Source organism: Apiospora hydei (genome assembly GCF_038363865.1).
Source record: "Apiospora hydei strain CBS 114990 chromosome Unknown utg000004l_segment0_segment0, whole genome shotgun sequence".
Classification (NCBI taxonomy): Eukaryota; Fungi; Ascomycota; class Sordariomycetes; order Amphisphaeriales; family Apiosporaceae; genus Apiospora; species Apiospora hydei.
In genome coordinates, this window is record NW_027117363.1 from 7,562,349 (window position 1) to 7,582,709 (window position 20,361).

General features: G+C 53.4%; 7 protein-coding genes across 7 annotated transcripts; 2 read left to right on the forward strand and 5 right to left on the reverse strand.

The window, feature by feature from the left end:
• Positions 1-1,729: 1,729 nt before the first annotated feature.
• Positions 1,730-3,041, forward strand: PG997_004889 (Endoglucanase EG-II; the record flags this gene model as incomplete). Its single annotated transcript, XM_066809204.1, has 5 exons — positions 1,730-1,814; positions 1,874-1,917; positions 1,980-2,216; positions 2,290-2,299; positions 2,380-3,041. 5 exons carry the CDS (start codon positions 1,730-1,732, stop codon positions 3,039-3,041), a joined length of 1,038 nt encoding a protein of 345 aa, XP_066672822.1.
• A 969-nt stretch (positions 3,042-4,010) lies between these two features.
• Positions 4,011-5,436, reverse strand: PG997_004890 (uncharacterized protein; the record flags this gene model as incomplete). Its single annotated transcript, XM_066809205.1, is given in 4 exon segments — positions 4,011-4,110; positions 4,122-4,728; positions 4,794-5,350; positions 5,393-5,436. The coding sequence occupies 4 exon segments, from the start codon at positions 5,434-5,436 to the stop codon at positions 4,011-4,013; spliced, it is 1,308 nt and encodes a 435-aa protein (XP_066672823.1).
• Positions 5,437-6,146: 710 nt separating this feature from the next.
• On the forward strand, positions 6,147-7,762 carry PG997_004891 (uncharacterized protein; the record flags this gene model as incomplete). The annotated part of the gene is made up of 5 exons (XM_066809206.1): positions 6,147-6,445; positions 6,523-6,649; positions 6,697-7,041; positions 7,116-7,150; positions 7,255-7,762. 5 exons carry the CDS (start codon positions 6,147-6,149, stop codon positions 7,760-7,762), a joined length of 1,314 nt encoding a protein of 437 aa, XP_066672824.1.
• Positions 7,763-8,556: 794 nt separating this feature from the next.
• PG997_004892 (60S ribosomal protein eL18) lies at positions 8,557-9,543 on the reverse strand (the record flags this gene model as incomplete). Its single annotated transcript, XM_066809207.1, has 4 exons — positions 8,557-8,634; positions 8,688-9,052; positions 9,129-9,233; positions 9,540-9,543. The coding sequence occupies 4 exons, from the start codon at positions 9,541-9,543 to the stop codon at positions 8,557-8,559; spliced, it is 552 nt and encodes a 183-aa protein (XP_066672825.1).
• Positions 9,544-10,389: 846 nt separating this feature from the next.
• On the reverse strand, positions 10,390-11,565 carry PG997_004893 (uncharacterized protein; the record flags this gene model as incomplete). The annotated part of the gene is made up of 4 exons (XM_066809208.1): positions 10,390-10,624; positions 10,681-10,817; positions 10,874-11,149; positions 11,227-11,565. Coding segments are annotated over 4 exons (987 nt in total), but the record flags the coding sequence as incomplete, so codon positions are not given.
• Positions 11,566-14,251: 2,686 nt separating this feature from the next.
• On the reverse strand, positions 14,252-15,520 carry PG997_004894 (uncharacterized protein; the record flags this gene model as incomplete). The annotated part of the gene is made up of 6 exons (XM_066809209.1): positions 15,414-15,520; positions 14,970-15,026; positions 14,816-14,915; positions 14,502-14,758; positions 14,356-14,435; positions 14,252-14,301 (listed from the first exon to the last, which is right to left on the reverse strand). The coding sequence occupies exons 1-6, from the start codon at positions 15,494-15,496 to the stop codon at positions 14,252-14,254; spliced, it is 627 nt and encodes a 208-aa protein (XP_066672827.1). The 5' UTR covers positions 15,497-15,520.
• Positions 15,521-16,547: 1,027 nt separating this feature from the next.
• PG997_004895 (Ingression fic1) lies at positions 16,548-19,695 on the reverse strand (the record flags this gene model as incomplete). The annotated part of the gene is made up of 2 exons (XM_066809210.1): positions 16,548-19,380; positions 19,460-19,695. 2 exons carry the CDS (start codon positions 19,693-19,695, stop codon positions 16,548-16,550), a joined length of 3,069 nt encoding a protein of 1,022 aa, XP_066672828.1.
• Positions 19,696-20,361: the final 666 nt, after the last annotated feature.

Sequence of the window (20,361 nt, forward strand, 5' to 3'; positions counted from 1 at the left end):
GACCCCAGAAACGGCACGGCAGCCTATACCACGCATGCTATATGGCTTCTGCCGCTCTATCGAGGGCGGGCCAGTATCATTGGTGGTGCATGAGGGTGACCATGTCCCAAGAGACCACCTTTCCATACTATTGTCATGGTGATTCGTCGTACACCGTCTTGTCTCGTCAACTGCCGCGCATAGCGCTCTTGTTTGAATGAGAACACCGCGCCTATCGATTCCATTGCCGCGAGGTGGCGAAGGGAAGAAGAGCAGGCTGTTGTGTGGCCCCGATCAGGTCATCCGGGAACTTTCCCCCTTCCGCACTTCCTCTTCAGGCCGATTCTTGTGGCACTGCTAGGCGATAGCAGCTAGGGCTAAAGAGCAACGGAGAAACAGTGTTACATGCAGGTGAGCTCTCATGGTGAGGTTGGTAGTCGCAGCAGATCGACAATCATCCGGCTCGCTCTTCCGATGAGACGAAAGAAAAACCTCCAGCAGTCGTTTTCGCAAGCATGTTGGTGTTTGCAAGTTGCACTACCGTAGCATAAATGGTCGGAGGGAAGGAACGATACTCAGATGCTATGTAAGTACATGTAGGCAGCTTCCCGCCACTTACATAACGCTAATGTACAACGACATATGCCGAGAAATCAATCGTGCCCGAGGGTCAAATCAGGAACATGGTGCCACAAGGTATTGTATATCTCACTCTCAATTGTTTCGAACAACACATCATGAGATGTCGTTCATGACAACGACAGAAGGAAAGATGAGTTGTCGCCGTGCGGGCGGCAAGTGCTAACTAAGGTGGACTCACCATCAGCTATTAGCGCTGCCGTTGAGTCATTACCGCTTCTGGACCTCTGCAAGCCCAGGCGTCCGAATCAGAGACCATGACTTTCAGTGCGAGAGCACTGCAACAGGATTAGCCCAGCGTGAGGCTTTCACCACAAGGCTCGAGTCCTTCATTGAGCCAAGTCAGCAGGCTGTCGGATGAACTGCTGAAAGCTTAGCTGAGCTTGTTTCGTTCCTCGCTGCCAACGGCGCGCAGAGAGTAACGAGTAATCGGGGCTGCAGATGGTTTTATTCTCATTTTCCAGATATTGAAATTGATTTATGTGCAACGAGAGCCATGCAAGCCCTCGATCGCTAAACCGCTAACAGCATTAGCCCACTTTCATCTGCCGATCAACACTCTTCTCGACCCTCCTTCCGCTGGTCCACTCACCTCTGATTGCCGCAATTATTATATACACTTTCCGCTGGGCAGGCGGCAGGCGGCAGGCGGAGACGCTGGGACCCGCGTCGCAACGGAGGAATTATGCAAGCAACTAACTGCAAGAGGAATCCAGCCCTGATGGAATAGGCAGCGAGAGTGGTGTTATGGTGCCATACGCCATGTCCCTTCAAATCTCCTTCCTCTCTCCTTTAGCTCCCCTCCCCATCATGACGATGGAGCCCTTGCCGAGTGCGGCCATAGCCGCATCCTGAAACCGCATCTTGTCACGAGCATAGTGACTATGGGCCCGCTAATACCAATTCCCGCGTCAACGGCTCATGGGCCTCGGCGGATGAGGCTCTTTGACGACCGACGCAAGTCAAGGAAACAGCCGACAATGTCAAGTATATAACTCGTGTATAGCCGCCCCCTTGGCATCACTTTTGCCTTTGCCTCAAGCCTGCAAGCGAAGCACTTCTTACATACGACTCCCGGAATATTTACCAACTACATTACTTTCTTTTCACGATGCACACTCCTTTCGTCGCCGCATTGGCTCTTGCCGGCGCTGCCGCTGCTGGTCCGGTGGAGAAGCGGGCCGGTACCCAATTCTGTATGCTTCCAACCCTCCCCCGATGCCGCCCATGCATAATAAATACTGACAGTTCACAGTCGGAGTAAACATTGCGGGCTTTGACTTCGGATGCAGTACTTCGGTAAGCAACATCATACCCAATAAATGCTACCGCTTCCATGCAGATTGACTGACACGATCCAGGGATCTTGTGATCTCAGCCAGTCATTGCCGCCGCTGGCCACCCTTAACGGCCCCGACGGAGTTGGCCAGATGAACCATTTCGTTAAGGATGACCAAATGAACCTCTTCCGCCTCCCCGTAGGCTGGCAATACCTGCTCAACAACAAGCTTGGCGCGAACCTCGATGATACCAACTTTGGAAAGTATGACGCCCTGGTCCAAGGTTGCTTGCAGACTGGTGCTACATGCATTATTGATGTACGTCACATAAATCCTCCACTGTTGAATTTATCCTCGGTGCAGAGTTAATGATGCTAACCTGTTTTGCCAGATTCACAACTGTAAGATATATGCAGACACTGCTGTGGAATGGGGAGGAAGAACACCCCTTAATGGACAAATGCTGACTGATGTGCCGTAGATGCCCGCTGGGATGGCAAAATCGTCGGCCAAGGCGGTCCGTCGAACGAGCAGTTCGCCAATCTCTGGACCCAGCTGGCCCTCAAGTACGCCCCCGAGCCCAGGCTCATCTTCGGCCTGATGAACGAGCCGCATGATCTGGACATGACCAAGTGGGCGGCGTCGGCCCAGGCCGCCGTGACCGCGATCCGCAATGCCGGCGCCAAGCAGACGATTCTGCTGCCCGGCACCGACTTCACCAACGCGGCGACCTTCCCCAAGAACAGCGGGCCGGCGCTCATGAGCGTCAAGAACCCCGACGGTTCCACGACCGGCCTCGTCTTCGACGTGCACAAGTACCTCGACTCGGACAACAGCGGCACCCACACCGAGTGCGTGACCAACAACATCGACTCGGCCTTCGCGCCCCTGGCCGACTGGCTCCGCACCAACAAGCGCCAGGCCCTCAACACGGAAACGGGCGGCGGCAACACCGCTTCGTGCCAGAAGTACCTCTGCGAGCAGATCGCGTTCGTCAACAAGAACGCCGACGTCTTCCTCGGCTACGTTGGCTGGAGCGCCGGTAGCTTCGACGGCAGCTACGAGCTGGCTCTGTCTCCTACCAAGAATGGCAACAGCTGGACCGACACCGCCCTTCTCAAGTCCTGCATCAAGAAGGCTTAGAGCAGGACGGACCTAGCGCGCAAGTAGGAAGGCTTGTTAACCTCAAGGGGCTTCAGCTATACCCAATACTCTGGTCCTCCTTGCCCGCCAGCACAGCACTGTGTGCCCTTTTTCTTCGTGTATATAACAATTTATCTGGAATACCATGTATATTAATCATATCTTATACGTTAAGGCATCTGTACGTATCACATATCGCGTAGATCAAACAAACATGGGCACCGTACCGTGATGTAGAGCGGCTTTGGGGGAAGAGCAAAAGATCAAGATCAATGCAAAAATAAGTCACTGCAGGTTGGTACCTATGTAGAATTCATTGATGATCTACCCAGTTCGTGCATGACAGGATGCGCTAATGCAATAGCAGGCCCCCATTATGCATCGTATGCATGCACTGGACAACCCGCATGGGGTGAGCAAGTAAAGAAGTATCGGGCAAGCGGGCCGGGATGGGACACTTATGCAACACATATGTGTTGGCTGTGTGGAGAAGATCGGCCTATCGAGAAGGTAACGGGCTGGATACGAATGAACCAACTTTCTTCTCTCTTTTAAAGCTGCGAACCAACGTGCGTGGTCGCCGGTAGATGCGACTCCCTGTGATATGTAAAAAGGGGGTGTTCGCCGTCCTGCTCGCTCCAACGTATTGCTGGATAAAGAAAGGTATGCCCTTTTCCCAACCAACTGGCTGCATAATTCCCGGCGCCAACAGTGATTCAAATTTAGCGTTACATGTGAACGACATTCCGGTGCGAATGATCTCTTAGCCGTGATCATAGGTTTCCCTGGGATAGTCTTGTCCAAGTTCTGTGGAAAGGTAGCAGTCGACCGTGCTCCAACTGCCCTGAGCCGCACGCAAAGGGGGGCATGTGAGACAGCGAGATTGTTTCAGGGTCTGAAACCTTCATCCATCGTGACTTGAGACTCTGTGGCTGCCTTCCTTCGTGGAAAGAGTTTTCTTTGATGCTCTCAAGAGCTATTGCCGAAGAACTGTGTGATCTTTCGAGTACCTGTTTGCTTCGATTTCTCGGGGATTTTTGTGCCATTGCTCGTAGCACTGATCTTCGACCTAGTCCCAACTCCCCTTTCTTCTGGGGCGAGGTAGATAGCTCAGCCTTTCCTGTGGGCTTAGCAGCTTTCTTCGGAGGCTCCTCCGGCGAAACTTCTTCGTCCGCTTCGCGCTTGACCCCGGTAACTGGTCCGGCTTTCTCGTCTTCGGTGTGTTTTCCCTCTTCGCCCTTCACTTTGCTGTCGTTGCCGTCGTCGGTGACATCATCTCTTGAACCCTGCTCGACAAACCCGGCCTCCTTCTTGATCTTCACTTCTGGCTGCTTCTGCGGCGGCGGCGAGGTCTCGGTTTTCGTCTTCGCACTCGAGGCGCCTTTGCCGAAGAAATTGGCTATGTTTGACTTGTTTTCCTTGCTGTCTATGGGGATGAGGAAGGTGGGAGAATTGTTGCCCACCTTTCCGACGTCCTTGCTGACAGGGTAGACTTCCAATTCCCCATCGAACGGCTTCAAGAGCGACTGCAAGTCTTTGGACCACTCGTAACGCTTGGGGTCCAGCCAAGTCCGCAGCTCCTCCGACCCGTTGTTCAGTATGACGGGCATCCGGTCATGCAGAAACTTAAGCTGTTTGTTAGAGTCTGTCGTGATGATGGTGTATGTGTAGTGCTTCTTCTCATCATCTGTACCATAACTCAATTAATCATGGAGTCACAACGGTTCCCGACAAATGTATGGATATACTCACCCTCGTATTGCACGCAGTCCCATAAGCCCGCAAAACACATCAGAGCCTCATCCTTCCTCTTGACGAAGTGGGGGATCTTCTCTCGGCCGCCGTCCTTCTTCAGCCACTCATAGAAGCCCTGGGCAACGACAATGCAACGCTTCCGGGCCTTCATGGTGTTCCACATTCCGCCACCCTGGGCGAGCGAATCATCCCGGCAGTTGATCGTCTTCATCATGCTTCCGTAATCCGGGTTTTTCTTAGTCCAGAAGGGAACGAGCCCCCACTTCATGCTCTGAAGCTTGTAGTGGACATCGGAGCCGGCGCCGTCACCACCACTTGGGGACGCTGAGGAAACCTGAACAGCGGCCTCGTCGGCTGCCTCCGGGTCGTCTCCGGCCTTCTTGACGTGCCGATGTGGACCGGCGCCCCAGTCCGGGGTATCTGCCCGGTAAACGATGCCATGGTATCCAGGGGCGAAATTGTAGGATTGACGGGGTGCATTGTCTCCTTCGTCCTCAGGGGCATCGTCCATTGGCATGTTGTCATGCTGCAACATCTGGCGGACCTGGGCAGGCCTCTAAAGATATGGTTAGCTCTCAGTGACGTAACAAATAAACAACCGCATGACCTCGTACCAGCCCAAGGAGTAACGCCCGCACATTATGGGACCGTCTTGGCAGTAATTGGAACAAATGACTTGCTTGAGTCGCTGTTGTTTTCCGTGGAGAATGGGAAACTGCCAGACAGGAATGGTGTCGTCGTCGACTGGCTGGCATTGGGATCATGTCGTCAGTGTTAGTGACAAGCTGCCGTCCTTAAGTGGGGTTTCTGCGACCTCTGGCCAATCAGCAACCGCATACTCAGATAGGTTAACAAAAGCAGCAACAACCTGCCTGCTGCCTGCCTGCTGCCTGCCTGCTGCCTGCCTGCTGCCTGCCTCACATACAGATATATCCGATCCGATGTAGACAGATCCATCCAGTTCCAGCATTAGAACAGTACCTCTTTCCCTCCTGTGCTTCACGATGGATTACTGAGACTGTACAGTCGAAACAAACTTTGATGGTTCGCAGCTGCCTGATTCAGGAAACTTTGTCGCAGCATTTGCAACGGAAATGTTCTCGATTTGTCCATTCGTCCCAAGTTGGCAGTCGCCGATACCATGGCGTACCTCGTCAAGGCTTTTGTTTTTATCCTTCTCGCTCTTCTTTCCCAACCCCCGCCTGAGATGGGGAAGATTAGGAATCAGAGGGAAGAAGCACTGCCTCTCGACTGATGATACCTCTATTTGCCTTGTGTCCCTGCCGTTTTGGCTTGTCAGACATCCTGCCATCAGCGTGAATGGTTCCGGTTCGCCAAGAGGCGAAAATCATGGACTCTTCTTCCTCTTCGTCTCCCGTGTCAGGCAACGATGATCCATCCAGGGCCTTCGGCGGCCCATTGTCCGTTCTCGGGACCGACCCGGGCTTGGCCACCTTCTTTCTCGGCTTCACGGTAGCAGCGGCCGCCTTCACCTTCTTCCAGGGCATCAAGCAAACTCGCGGCGTCTGGTCGCGTTCCAAAAACCTCGATCGTAGCCCCTATATCATTATGCTGTGGCTCGAGTGGACGGCCGACGGGGCCATGGCCATTATCACTTATTTGCACATCACCGGTGTTATTCCTGGCAGGTGAGTTCACTATATTTGGGCCATTATACCCAGCGGCCATGTACTGACAACTTGGTGACTTATCTGGAGGTATGCAGACTGCCCTTCTACTTTGCCATCGTGCTCCTCTGGGTATTCCAAGTTCGCCCAGCCCTTCTCCTATTTACAGTGTTTCCCGTTGCTGAGTTTGTTGCTTCGTTTGTTGCCGGGTTCCTCATGGCTATGGTCAACATACCTATCTGAGTACTGACTAACACATGACAATTCTACAGATACAATGCATCATGGGCATTCTGGTCAACCGGGTCAGCCTGCTCATGTACGACCCCCGGCGAGCTCGCCGTCTCAAGTGGAGCGTCGTCGCGCTGCTCGGCGTCATCAACCTCAGCGGCTTCTTCATCTTCATCCCGTCCCAGCTCGGCGTGAACGCCACGTGGGTCTACGCCGACGCCATATGGGACCGGCTGGAGAAGACCATCTTCGCCGCCCTCGACCTCAGCCTCAATCTATACTTCATCCATCTGGTCCGGTCCAACCTGATCGAGAACGGCCTCTTGAAGTACAAGTTGCTGTATTGGATCAATCTCGCCATGGTGTTTGTTTCCATATCCCTCGATGTGTGTCTCCATACCGGCTCGTGTTACATGCACCACTTGGCTTTTGAACCCTCCCGACTAATGAGTGGAACTAGGTTATCCTCATCGGGCTCATTTCCAAGGGCTTCGTGTAAGTCAATCTTTTCCAGCGAAACTATTTATTCTCACCCATCCCTTTTGGGGCCGTGGTCGTTGCGCAGTCTTGCTAACGTGCAGTTGAACGCTACCATAAAGCTTCGTCCAGTTCCATCCCATATGCTACCTAATCAAGCTAATGATCGAGATGAACATGGCCGACCTGATCGCCAAGATCGCTAAAGCGTCCCGGAAAAGACTAGGTATAGCCGCCATCCACACGTCGCAGGTCCGCATGACCTCGCGGCTGGCCGGCGCCAAAGAAGCCTTCTCCCTGGGCTTCTCGGGCGGCACGAGCACCACCAGCGGCGCCCGGTCGTCGCACCACAGGCCCCCGGACACGGGCAACGAATCGGCTGCCGTCGCTGCTGCTGCGGCGGCTCTGGAACGCCCCTTCGGGGATAATCCTGCCCCCTTTGAGAATAATCTCAAGGATGTGCGCTTCACCGATGCTGGTGGGCTATTGGTCGATTGTGATGGCGCACGTCAAAATACCAAGGCAGGAGATGAGCAGGACGGAGAGCGGCTGGAGGGAAAGAAGCCGGCAGCACCAACGACGGAAACAGTGGCTATTAGTTCTGATCAGGGCACCTCCAAAGATGTATAGTGCATTTTGGTCGAAGGAAAGAGAACGGACTAATAGACACCCTCTACTTGAGACGCATCTAGACCTTTGAGCGTGGTCTTAGCATTGTAAATACATTCCCCTAATCTCGTGTATCCCAGGCCCATGCCCCAGATGGACGAATCGTTCGTATCAGCGCCGACTGTATGCGAACTTATCTCTTCATTGTACCGATTCGTGTCTCAAATCTGGAGCCCTCACAACGTAAGGAAATATTAGCAAGGCTAGCCCAAGCCGGTATCTTTGACGTTAGAGGGACACACAATATGTTTCGGACTACGGAATCAGACTACATGCCCAATCAAGAACCATCAACTACCGCTTCACCAACGGTAAGACAGGCGCAATTTATTAAGTACAATAGAATCTATCGCAGGACGGGGTAGGTGAGATCGAGATTGCTGTGAAATGATGTCCTCACTAGGAACTCAGCCATTTAGCTGGTAACTGAGAGATGTTACATATATGCATATTTTCGCTGGTAAATGAAGATACCATGGCCATGTCACGATGATATTTTGGTATTTGATCAATATGCTCGTGGCAGATTTACTATATTGGCTCACTCGTGTTCACGGCATCAAGTGAGTCGAACTCGTAGGTTGGGTAATTGCGTTCTCATTCCATGAAAATCATTTTCAGTACCATTCCACGCCAGACCATGCCGAAACCATTCATGAAAAAGCAGAAACCCCTTCCAATTACAAGCGTTGCGCATGGTATATCGGAAGAGACGTGACACATGACCAAACCTAGCCCAAACCATATCCAATGGCTTAGACCTTGAAACCGCGAGATCGGCGACGACCACGGGCCTTCTCGAACTTGCGGCCCTTGGACTGAGTGTAGGGTTTCTTTTGATATTGTTAGTATCGTTTCTTGGGTATTGTCTTGTATTCCAGCGTACCTTGTGCTTGTGGGGGCCCATGCCGAAGTGCTTGACGGCCTCACGGGAGTTCTTGGGTCCGCGGAGCAGCAGGGTGTTGCTGCCGGTAGGGGCACGCAGAGCCAGCTGGTCCAGAGTGAGGGTCTCACCACCGGCGGCCAGGACGCGAGCGCGGGCAGTGGCGGTGAAGCGCAGAGCAGCGATGCTCAGCTTGGGGACCTCGAGCAGACGGTTGTCATCGGTGATGGTGCCGACAACAACGATGGTCTTGCCCTCCTGGCCCTTGGACTGGCCAACAATGCGCGAGATCGAGACCGGGGGACGGTTGATGCGCGACATAAAGAGGCGGCGGAGGATGACCTTGTTGAAGGAAGACTCGGTACGGCCTGCAGTCACACATTATTAGCATCTGTCATCGCGTTGCCCGATTGATATGGACGTGGAAAAGGGCTGGGAACTTACGAGCCAGGAAGCGGTAGAGCTTCACAAGGAGCTTGAGGTAGACATTGTCGCTCTTGGGTGCTTTGCGGTGAGTGCTGCGCACGTGGTGGCGGTCGAGATCGATACCTTAATTATCAAAGCCTTCGTTAGCTTTTGTTCAAGCATGCTCTTAAGGACCTTCATCGTCCACCCAAGGACGAGAGGTGCCCGCGGACGCAGAGGCGAGAAGCAACAAGAGCAGTCGAGGCGGTAGCCATGCCGAAAGCAGATGTTACTTCCCTGCCCTCCACTGAAATCTCATCAACCGCAAGGCGGGAGAGATGTCCTTGGTCGCAGAAAACGAGCGAAGAAAAAGCGACGGCAATGATCATTGCATCGCGATCACTTCGCTCGCCTCCACTTGCACACGAAGACTCCAAGTTGTAAACGTACCCATTTTGCCGGTTGACTTTTTACGATTGGCGAGAAATCGAAAGTAAGTCAATGGGTTGAGGTTGTCGTCGGGAAAATAACTGGGCGTAAGAGGAACTTCCAGACGCAGTGACTAGCCCGCGAAAAGTTTGGGAATTGTGGTAGACTGCTTGGAGGGGAGCCACTGTGGGTGGGCGGTCAAAATTGGCAGTTAGGGTAAATTGTTCAAGTACACTTCTTTTGATGCTACAATCGGGGAACTGCTTGACACCAGCTGGCGGCCGGCTGGCAGCATTATGTGGCCATTTTTGCTCCGATTGATTGTTGGTGGAGTTCGCCAAGGACGGGCCCCATAATCCATCTCAAGTATTGATTTCACATGCATCTCAGATCTTCCTCAGGTAGCATACAGCTCACAGGTGCCTCATGGAGTCTGTAGTCGCTCTCTTTAGGCGCGGTCCATTCTGAGATGGCAAAGAAATATTATGTATAATCCCACTTTATCAATTGCCTATACGCGCCGTCTTATATACATTTCCACAAGTTGTCCGAGCCCACAACTTGGACAACAACCGCCAGCAAGCTGCTAAGTGTAGCTACCACCTATCCCGAAGTGCAACGGCGCCCTCTCTGGTGTACTCTGTTCTATGCTTCTATCTAATCGTCCTAATGATCCTCAAGGCAATACAATCAAAGCCTCATACCTTGGGCCTTTTGGTGGTCGGCCCCTTGACGTTTATCCGTGCCGATTAGCGGGAAAGGGCTAATGCCCGACGATGTAGCTGGTCTAATATGATGGATAATGGTTACAGGTGGGAGGGATCCTGAATGGTATCCAACCGAAAAGGTTGGGAGATTCCCATTCCTCTCTCTATAATACCACGGGCTCGCCTTTCAGACCCACCAAGAAATCGCGAGTCATCTCGAAGCTGAGCCAGTTGGCCGCCATGCTCGGCGCGACCTTGAGCAAGTTGGGGACGAGCCCTTTGTAAAGACCTCGCCAACCTTCTTGTGCTACGATGACTCGAATGGCGTCACTTATCGATTTGTACTGGTAGCCCATGCCCGACATGGTATTGATCTGGAACCTGCGCCGTAACACATCACTGATATCGCCTGTCAGCATGCATCCACTCGAGAGAAGAGTCCCGGGAAAACTCACAAGGGGTAAGTGCAAGTCTGCGCCACTGCTCCGGAAACAGCGCCGGCAAGAAGTTTTCGCACCGCGCTGGGATTCTGGTCACCTTCAGGAGTAAGGTATTTCCGGACAAACTCGTAGGTCATAAAGTTCAATCCCACCTGAGCGGATTAGTATCTGAATGTGGACGTAGGCTAGAGCTGCGGCAGGTACTTACGTAGGGCGCAACGCCCGTTACTGTAGGTATGATGCCTCGGTACAGAGCTGCAACTCCGCCCTCCTGCTTGTACATGGCAATCATTGTTGGCCACATGCCCGGCAACTGTTTCGGTCTGTCGCCGAGGGCGGCAAATGATGCTGACTGGATGGATAACCGAGTACGGACAATGTCCAGGGGATATGTGAGGAAGACCGAAGTAACACCTGCTATGCCACCACATATTAAGCGTTGAAATGGGCTCAGGGAAGCTCCGGGATATTGCTCGAAAAAGGTCTGCCAAAGGTCGGGTCAGTAGGTAGACGATCAGAATGGAATCGTTGGGGAGGCGCATGATGCCTGGCCAGACGTACTCGCTTGTACAGATTGTAGCTGCCGAATTGTACGGCCGAGTAGGGAACAATGCGAATGCAATTGGTGCCGTTACCGGCCATGAAACCTCTCCAGCCCTCTTCCTTCCACATCTTTGCCAGGGCCTTGCCCACGCCGAGCTTGTATTCATTGTGACCGGCACTTTGTACCTGCAGGAGGATCTTCAACCGCTCGAGGGGGGAGACGACGGTTCGTGAGACGGCGCCTGCAACACCGCCGGCGCAAAAGGCAGCGACCACGGGCTGTGAGATGGTATCGCGGAACTGGGATTGGCTGGCCGCCGCCTTTGCAGCCTTGATGGCTTCATCTGACGTCTGGGAAGCTCAAATATCAGCATATCACACTCGTCATCACTCCCGGGAGCTCCTTGCTTCCTCCCAGCAAACGCCGGAGCACGTACAGTTGTCATTTTGTTTGTATTGGGGGGTTCCCTGGGGTGGAAGCAGTCGGCGATGGGCAGGGATTCGTAATTACTACTGGTAATGTCGTATGAAGGCGGCTGATCGAGTGAATCGCCTCGTAGCTGACGTACGGAGCATTAAAATAGGCGCTTAGGAGAGGTGCTGAGGCGTGTTTGTATGGATGGGTTTGGCGGCTGAGGGAATGGGCTCTTGGTCGTCAAACTGGGCATTGGAAGATGTTTCGCGATTCCAGCAACATCATCGAGCGTCTATTGAGAGAAAGGAGCCGGACACCAGCGCATACCGAGTAGGTAGATCTGCGCCGGTCGGTAGAAACTTTTGATCGCAGCAGTTCAGCAGCGGGTCTTGTTCTGCCGAAGGCCGTATCAAAAGCGACCAGCTTCTCGGGACGAAACCTAGGGTAGGATAAGACTATGCCGGAAACAGAATGTCAGAACACGGAGTTGAAACGAGCGTCGGCCGGTCCTGCTGCGGGAAAAGAGGTGGGATTGCAACGGCGTACGGAGGAAAAGGTTGAGGGAAACTGGAACAAACGACGAAGAATACAGCCTGTCCGTCTATGCTATGTAGGTGCAGGTATGCAGATGTAGGTAACCTGGAGAATCACAAGACGCATTGGATAGAACAGAAACAGGGGGCGCGTCCAGAGTCGAGGCCATGACCTAGAGGCAGAGAGGCTAGGAGCCTTAGTCGGTAACCTGTACTCCGTAGTGGTCACTAACCTTAAAAAAAATGGAAGATGCCCCTTCGTCTTCCCCAGTGGCGCGCGCGGTATGAGTCGTCGTCCCCTGGCCCCGGCTTAGCTCTTAGTCCTTGGGTGACTGTCTCTGGCTGTCCAGCTGTCAAATCAGGCGTCAAGCGACCGTGCCTTGTGGGGATTTCGGGGCTGTTCTGCCTGTCGCCTGAGCCTCTACCAAGATTCGATCAAATGTCCTTTTCCGCAACGGCGATTGGCTGTGAGCAAAGAGTTGACGTTCCTTTTGGCGAATGGTATCCGTTTACCTGCGCAGATTACCTACTCTGTGGCAGTTGCTATTGATGCATTCACACAGGTAGGACGCGCAGGTTGTACAGAAAAAGAAGAAGAAAATAAAGATGCCACCGGAACGAACAACACAGCTCATCGGCTGCGGCCGCTGACATCAGGTCGGCCTGCGCATCTACTTTCTACTTTTGGCGTCTGCAGATCCAGATCCGTCAAGCGTCGTCGATGCAATCTGATTGGCAACGCAAGCGAACGACAGTCCCGGCAGTCCAATGCTCAAACGGGGGCGGGTGTATCTGCTCAGCTTTAGAGGGTTCCTCGTGCATAAACTCCTACATGCATCATATCTGAACACTCACTTCAACTAGATGAAAAGGCCAACTTGACTAGAAACCAGCCTACCTTAGATATTTACCTATCCTAGGGGTAACATCTCAAGTGATGGTTTGGCCAATCCATCTGACGCGGTGGCTGCGCTTCAGCTAAGCAAGCTAATCAACATGTTATGTAACAACGTCAAGGCTAAGGGGAATCCTATTACACATATCGTGACCTCCCCCACAGATGAATTTGCTAACAGTCCTCCTCAAAGACCCAGCTTCCCCTCTCTTGACCTTTTCTTTCAATAGCCGAGGACCGGGTGCTCCCGGAGTCAAGATATCAGTGTCTTTCTTCATCGTGAGGTCCAGCGCTCACCACCCTGGGCTTGCCAGCCTATCCCCGACTCCGACCTGTCATACGTACATACCTAAGGTAGGTAGCGTCAATCTTCCGATCATGAGTCCACTTCGGACCTGTTAGGCGGGTCCCGCCGGCGATCCCTACTAGATGTCCCTTACCCCAGGTAGTCGAATATCGTTGGCTTCAAAAGTTCCCCCTCGGCTGGCATGGCCTAGCTCCCCTCCTTGCATTTCGTAGGAGCCATGCTGTGGTCGTGTGGAAAGCAGGCGGTGCTCTCCACGGCGGGCCTCGCTTTCCAGGAGGAACGCGAGGATTACCGGGGTAGGCTCTTGTCTACTATTGGCGAAGGAGTGGCACGCAAATGTACTGCGTTTATCATATAGCCAGTCATTAGAACAAGAAAGCAAAAACATGTAATAAACAAGGCGATATCACAAATTCCGGATATTATATGGGGAACACGGTCTTGCGAAGCAGACAGGGCTTGCTTCTGTTACCCATCGTCATAATCATAATCAACACAACGGCCACGATTTATGGTTGCTAGTGGATTTTCAAGTACAATTACAGAAATGGAATTTTCTACCAGTTGCTAGAGAACGATCCCGAGTGCATAACGCCGATCGACGGGGTTTCAGAGGCAGCGGTCGCTGCGATATGCTTCCATGACATCTGTCGATTACCGATTGCTCTATCGTGTGAGGCGGATGGAGATCGTCGAGCGGTCGAGACTAGAAGATGAGTGAAACCCCATGAAGCAAACAAACCAAGAAGACCAGGAGATCCCGAATGCTGACAAAGAAAAGAGCCTGCCCGTCCACAACGTCGCCGGAAGGTCTCTGGTGGTGCGTTCCGGTGTCATACTTATCACTACTCAGCTACGTCCAAGTCCTCAACAGGAAAGGTCGTCGGATGAGTCTACTCAGCGACATCCAAGTCGTCTTGGGGAGGCGGCGGGCTGTCCAGGACTGAGTGAAATTGTTAGCATGAGCGCCTCGAAAATAACAGCTTCGGAGGATTACCTTTTCTGTCTTCGCCATTAGTTCCGTTCTCGCGTCTGTCTCTGTCATCGCGATCATCCTTGCTGTCTCGGTCACGGTCACTATGGTCGAATTGTTAGCAAAGTATTCTTATGCCGACGATCATACAAATGCCGAGGGTATATTACCGAGGATCGGGGCTTCTGGAACGGTCGCGCGTGTCGCGTCGATCTCTGTCATAATCTCTGTCCCGGTCACTACGGTCGTAGTCACGGTCGCGGCGATCCTCTTTTTTAGGCGAGTACTCGCGGGTGCTACGGCGAGGAGAGGGAGAGCGTCCTCGGCGGGGAGAGCGAGCGCTGCGACGCGAGTCGCGGTCACTGCGACCATCACGGTCGCGACCAGAGTCGAAGCGCCACGAAGCAGAAGGAGGGGTGCGAGCCCACTGCAACGCATGTCAGCCTAGGTAAACAATACATGGCCATCTTGGTTCAGAACATACCTCAATCTTCAGAAGATCATCACGTCCAATGCGCTTGTTGTGCATCTCATGGTAGGCATCATCAGCATCACGTCGGTCCTCATACTCGACAAACGCAAACCTTGAGGGAAAGTTAGCAGCGCACATTGGTTTATGCAGCAGGGCAAGGACTTACAGTCTGCTGCTCGCAGAACGAGGCGCAGGAATGTCGCAGCGGACCAGGCGACCATAGCTAGAAGGGGGAATCAAGTCAGTACGTACGTTACAGAAACAAACTTCCCAGTTTTCCTTTTATTGAATTCGCCGCATCAGGTGCGTGAAGAGTATCGTGATCCCGCACAGCTGGCGGGCGACTCGCGCGATGCAGGTAGAACTGCCCGTCCGACCGCTCGATCGAAGGAGATGCTGGTTTTGGATGGACATGGAAACGGTAGGATGGGTGGAGCGAAGCTAAGGAGACAGCTCGAGGACCCGATCATGGACGCGAACGAGAGGCTCGATTGAGGACGAGAATGGCAGACAAGGAGGTGGTTGGGTGTGGGAGGCAGGCATGCATCGAGCATCGTAGCCAGAAACGACGGTCGATCGAGTCACCGATTGATACTTGTAGTTGACATACCGTTCGAATTCGTAGGCGAGGTCGCGGGCGCGAGTGCCGTGGCTGAAGCCAGTCACGTAGAGGGTGGTGCCACCTCGAGACATGGTGTCGGCAGAATCCACCTAAAAAACCAGAGAAGAAAAGAACACGATGGTGTCGCAAATAATGGAAAGTGGTATGAAGGATGGGGAAAGGCGATGCGCCTTTGTGATGTGCGGATGGAGAGAGTCAACAATAAATCGGTCTGGCGTTGATGATGATGGACGGTGCTTGAAATGGAAGGCTTGCACTTTTCTGGTGACCGACCAGAGTTGGTTGGTCAGTTTATCGGGTTCGGTCACTTGCAGCTAAAGCTCGGTTAGGTAGCTACCGAAGGCTGCAAGGTGCAGGGACCAACCGGAGAAACGCGATTCCGGTTCCGCGGTTCCCAGAACTTAGGTAGGTACCGAAGCATAGGTACCGAGGTAGGCACCTACCTTAAATGCGAGGTTAGGTAGGAGGTATCAGGTACACCAACTAATTCGAAGAATTGACAGTGCTGAGTCCTGCCTCCCAGAATATGACCTGGCATGTTCACTGTCATCACTATCAACTGCACTCATGCTGATGCAAGTGCCTGGGAGGACCAGCACTACACGTCTAATCGCACAATGACTTCAATGCATCTCTCTACCCAGTATCTTTTCAGACAGAATTGTATGTAGATATGAACAAGAATATCCTCCTTGTGGTTATTCAAGGGTCATCAAGAGGTCGCCATGAGCCGCCGGTAAACAACATTGCATTGAAAGGGTGCGAACAGCGTTTATTCGGGTATCTCCAACCAGTTTTCGAGTATACTTGTTCAATCTCCCCAATTATACCGAGTGTGCTAATCCAGTCCCTCTGTACTCCTATATGAAAGCGCACTAATAAGTCCAACTGCCCCCCCTTGATATCAACATGTGTTTATGAGGCCCATCGTGTTCATATGAGGCCCCTACCACTGCTGGCTGCCCAGCAGAATTTATAACTTTATATCGTACAAGCGCCTTGCTCCTACCATAGCCGATTTTTTTCCCATTCATACCCATTCCGGTTGTTGGCATAGCCTCGTCATATTTTCTTCTTTTTGTAAATCGTATCGAAGAGTAGAGCCCGCTATTATATTGTACGCTAATAACGCTCATGTCTCCTTGCTCGTCCAGTTCCAATGTCGATGCGACTCATCTCCTCCATAAGTGCAAAATCATCGTGAACGCCCATGCCGCTGTGTCCCATGCCTCCAGCTGGTCCCAGACCGCCGCTCATAATGGGAACTTTCGCAGGGATCGGCGGCCCTGCGCTTTGAAAAGTGCTCCGATGCACCATTGCAGTCGATGCATCGAATGACGGCGAGTGGTTCTCGTAGTCAAACGTACTCGCACGCATGAGTGCTCGTGGCGGTGTGCTGTTGCGCTGATACGAACTCGCCGGGCCAAGAGGGCTACTTGCTGAGACAGGCGCAGGTGCTGCGGAAACTCGGTACGCCTTCTTCTGCAAGCGATTCCGGCCAGTGCTGGACGGGGGCGAGGACTGTACGTCCATGGAATGATGATAGCCCGATGGAACCATGGCCATAGAGTTTGGCCTCACTGTGACGCGCAACGCCCGGCGTCCAGACGGTGGCATAGGCTGAGCACCGCCAGGGGTCGGGCGTGACGGTTCTGAATCCTTCTTCGGCTGCTTTGGCTCGGGCTCTGGCGCCCAAGTGTCCATGGGCAGATGGTCTGAAGGATCGACCTCGCGGCCATCGGGAGTAACAATTTTGCCATACGCATTTGTGTATTCGCCGGACTTCGGGTCGTTGGCCGGATTCATTGATGGATTCAACTCTTCATACGAATCTGGACCGAATGGGACGCCAGAAAGTCGGCGATGTTCCTGCGGAGGCGCGGGACTAACAGACTTCCGCCTGATGGTATGGTTTGCATTTGGGTTCGGAGAGTGAGCACGGTAGCTTGCGGATGGGTTGGGAGAGTGCGCACGATAACTCGCGGATGGGTTGGGAGAGTGCGCACGGTAGCTTGCGGATGGGTTGGGAGAGTGCGCACGATAACTCGCGGATGGGTTGGGAGAGTGCGCACGGTAGCTTGCGGATGGGTTGGGAGAGTGCGCCCGGTAATTCGCAGATGGAGATGGGGCTGGCGGGGCTGGGAGAGCTGGAAGGGCTGTGGCTGGACCAGAATAGGCGCCAGGAGAACCGCTATATGCCATTGAATGGCTCGAGCCATAACCGGCCGGCGATACTTGCATTCCAAAATTGTGAGGAGGTTCGCTGTGTTGCCGGCCTCGAGTGGGGGTGGAGATGGGCAGGGGCTGAGTTTGAGTATACCGGCGCTCTTGGGTCCGTTCTTCCTGAGGTCGAGTGGTCATGTCCCGGGACGAGAGGGGATCAAATCCGGGAACCAGCGTTGCTGGTACCGGCGGCAAAGCATAAGTTGAACCGGGACCCTGGTACCGTGTGAGTTCCATCTCGCCATGACTTGCGTATGAATCTTGGCCAGTATATGGGTCAGCCCCATATGAGCTCGAATAGGACTGGCCACCTGAGCCTCGACTATCTCTTGAAACAATTGGCGATGAAGAAATAGCATAATCATTGTTTGGTTGTTGCTCGTGCAGCTGCCCTGGCGACGTGCTCTGATACTGGTCATGCGCCTGTCCTGGTGAAGTGCTTTGGTGCTGAGTGAGTGCCTGCCCGGGAGAAGGACTGTGATACTGCTCAGAAGCTAAACTTGCTCGCCCACCCAGATTTAGAGGCGCTGGGCTCGATATTTGGTTGTAGCTCACATCACCATACTGCTCCAGTTGTGAATTGTGTCTGGACCTCGCATTGGGCGGCGTCCAGGACTCAGGTACATCCTCAACAGTCGGTTGCAAGGACCGAGGGTGTGGGTCGTACGCAGGGTCATAGGAGTTGTGCCTGGGTGGTGTTACTTGTGCTGGTTCGGCATAGACCTCTTTGGGCACGTCTGGGGCAGATTCAAAGGGGCGATAGGTAGGTCGCCCAGGGTAGCTGGATGTTTGAGCAGGCAGTGAGTGGCGATGGGCCTCGCTGCGTAGCACGTCGTGCCTCATTGTCATGGCCAGCGCGGCCTTCTGCTGCTGCATGTCAAAGCTGCTACGGTGTACCATCTCTGAACTTCCGCTGTTGTTCCTTACGCGATGGACCGGCGGCGGTGGAGGCCGTTCATCTTCTTGAGCAGGCTGTCGCTGTAGCTGGTGGTGGACTGGCGGTACGGCGGGATCATATGTGTGCTGGCTATGGGGAACTAAAGCACGTGGTTCTGGCTCAAATGCTTGAGGGTAAGGGTCCGATTGGTGGCGACGGTTGTCCTCGTAGGGCACTGCCTTCTCAACACTCTCTAGCGGACGATAGCCCTGTGGTGATGGCCGGTGACTGGGCGAGGCTCCGTATCCTTGATCTGGACCAGGGGAGTAATGGTCCGAATGGCTGGCCCGGGGTAGTGGGGGGTGGTGTATTGTATTCAAGCGCCTGCAGCGGGGATTGCTTCGGAATGAATGAGGTTCCAGGGGGTTTGGTTGCGGCCTAGGCGGCGTCTGTGCATGATCTAGGATTGCCTTGGGCGCCGGTGCGGATTCGGTACCCGGATTATTGGGCAGAGGCCTCCGCTTGACTGCCGTTCGCGGTCCTGAAGGTCCTGATGATGCCGGGGCCCCTTCTTGCTCAGGTGTGGCGGCAACCGGTTTCGCTTTCGCTACTGGCTTTTCGGGTTTGGGTCTGCTGTCGTAGAAGGTGACCTCGATCCGGATCTCACCGGCATATTTGCCCTTGCAGTTCAAGCTCTGCCATTGATCATTTTGCCCGCCCCCTGGTAGAACAATATCGCGTAGATCGATCCATGTTTCGCCAATCAAGTCGGTCCTCTTGTCGTCGTTGAAGACGGAAAGCTTGAGTTGGTAGTAATCTGGCGAGTCGTGAACATTGAAGCGCAGCTCCTGGTCCCTGCAAGTAAACGGACAAGTTAGACAAAGCTGTTGGCATCTGTATGCGTCAGACCACCAATCTCGCGGGCTCGACTCACCATTTGGGCGTCTGCCCACCACGAATGTCGGTTGTGGTCTTCTTGGCTTCCTTGCCAAGTCGAGCAGCGCAGTACGGATCCTGCTTTCCAATCGTCTTTCTGTTGGGTAGGTTCTTTGCGCGGTCCACAATGACCACGAGGGTGCCGATTGGCGGGCCATCGACGCTCATGTCTGAGAAGATGCCCGCGGTGTGCATCCCGTTGAGCGGGTTTGTCTTGGCGAGTTTGGTGGACATCTTGAATCTCTTCTCAATCTCTCATCCGAAAATTGGATCGGAGAAATCGAGAAGGCTCGAGACCTTTTGGTCGTCCAGCGAAATTGCGCCCGGGATCCGGATGCGGCGTGATGGTGGTGGCTGTCGAATACAAAAATGGAATGCAAGTATAGTAGTGGTATGTAATGTCTGTCGTGTAGGCGGGCGCGGCCACAAAGTAGGCGATTGAGGGCTGTGCTTAGCGGGCAGATCCAATTGGTTTGTTGACTTTGCGTCGTAGACTATTTACATCCAAGCCACTAAGGTTGCTGAGCTGCGCAGAACGCGGGTACCTGGGCTGAGTCGTGTGAATCGTCGATAAGCCGGCGCGATAACGAACGAGTGGATGGCCTCAGGTGAAGAAGGGTATTGGTTTTGTTGTAGGTAGGTATGTAGGTAGAGAGAGAGATTCAATCTGGAGAAGGGAAGCATGAGAGTACAGCGAAGTAACCATGCAGTGGAATCGTCAAAATAAAATAAAATGGCCAAAGAGTGTGTCCTGCAGGGGCAGAACGAAGGGAAGAGAGTGAAATGAAGGAAACGACAATGACTTGCAGGCCAGGTCAGGGTGCGGTAATATCGAAGTCACACATCGAGCTGATTCCAGGTCAAATACCATTGGCAGGCTGGTCATACGAGCCGGTGGCT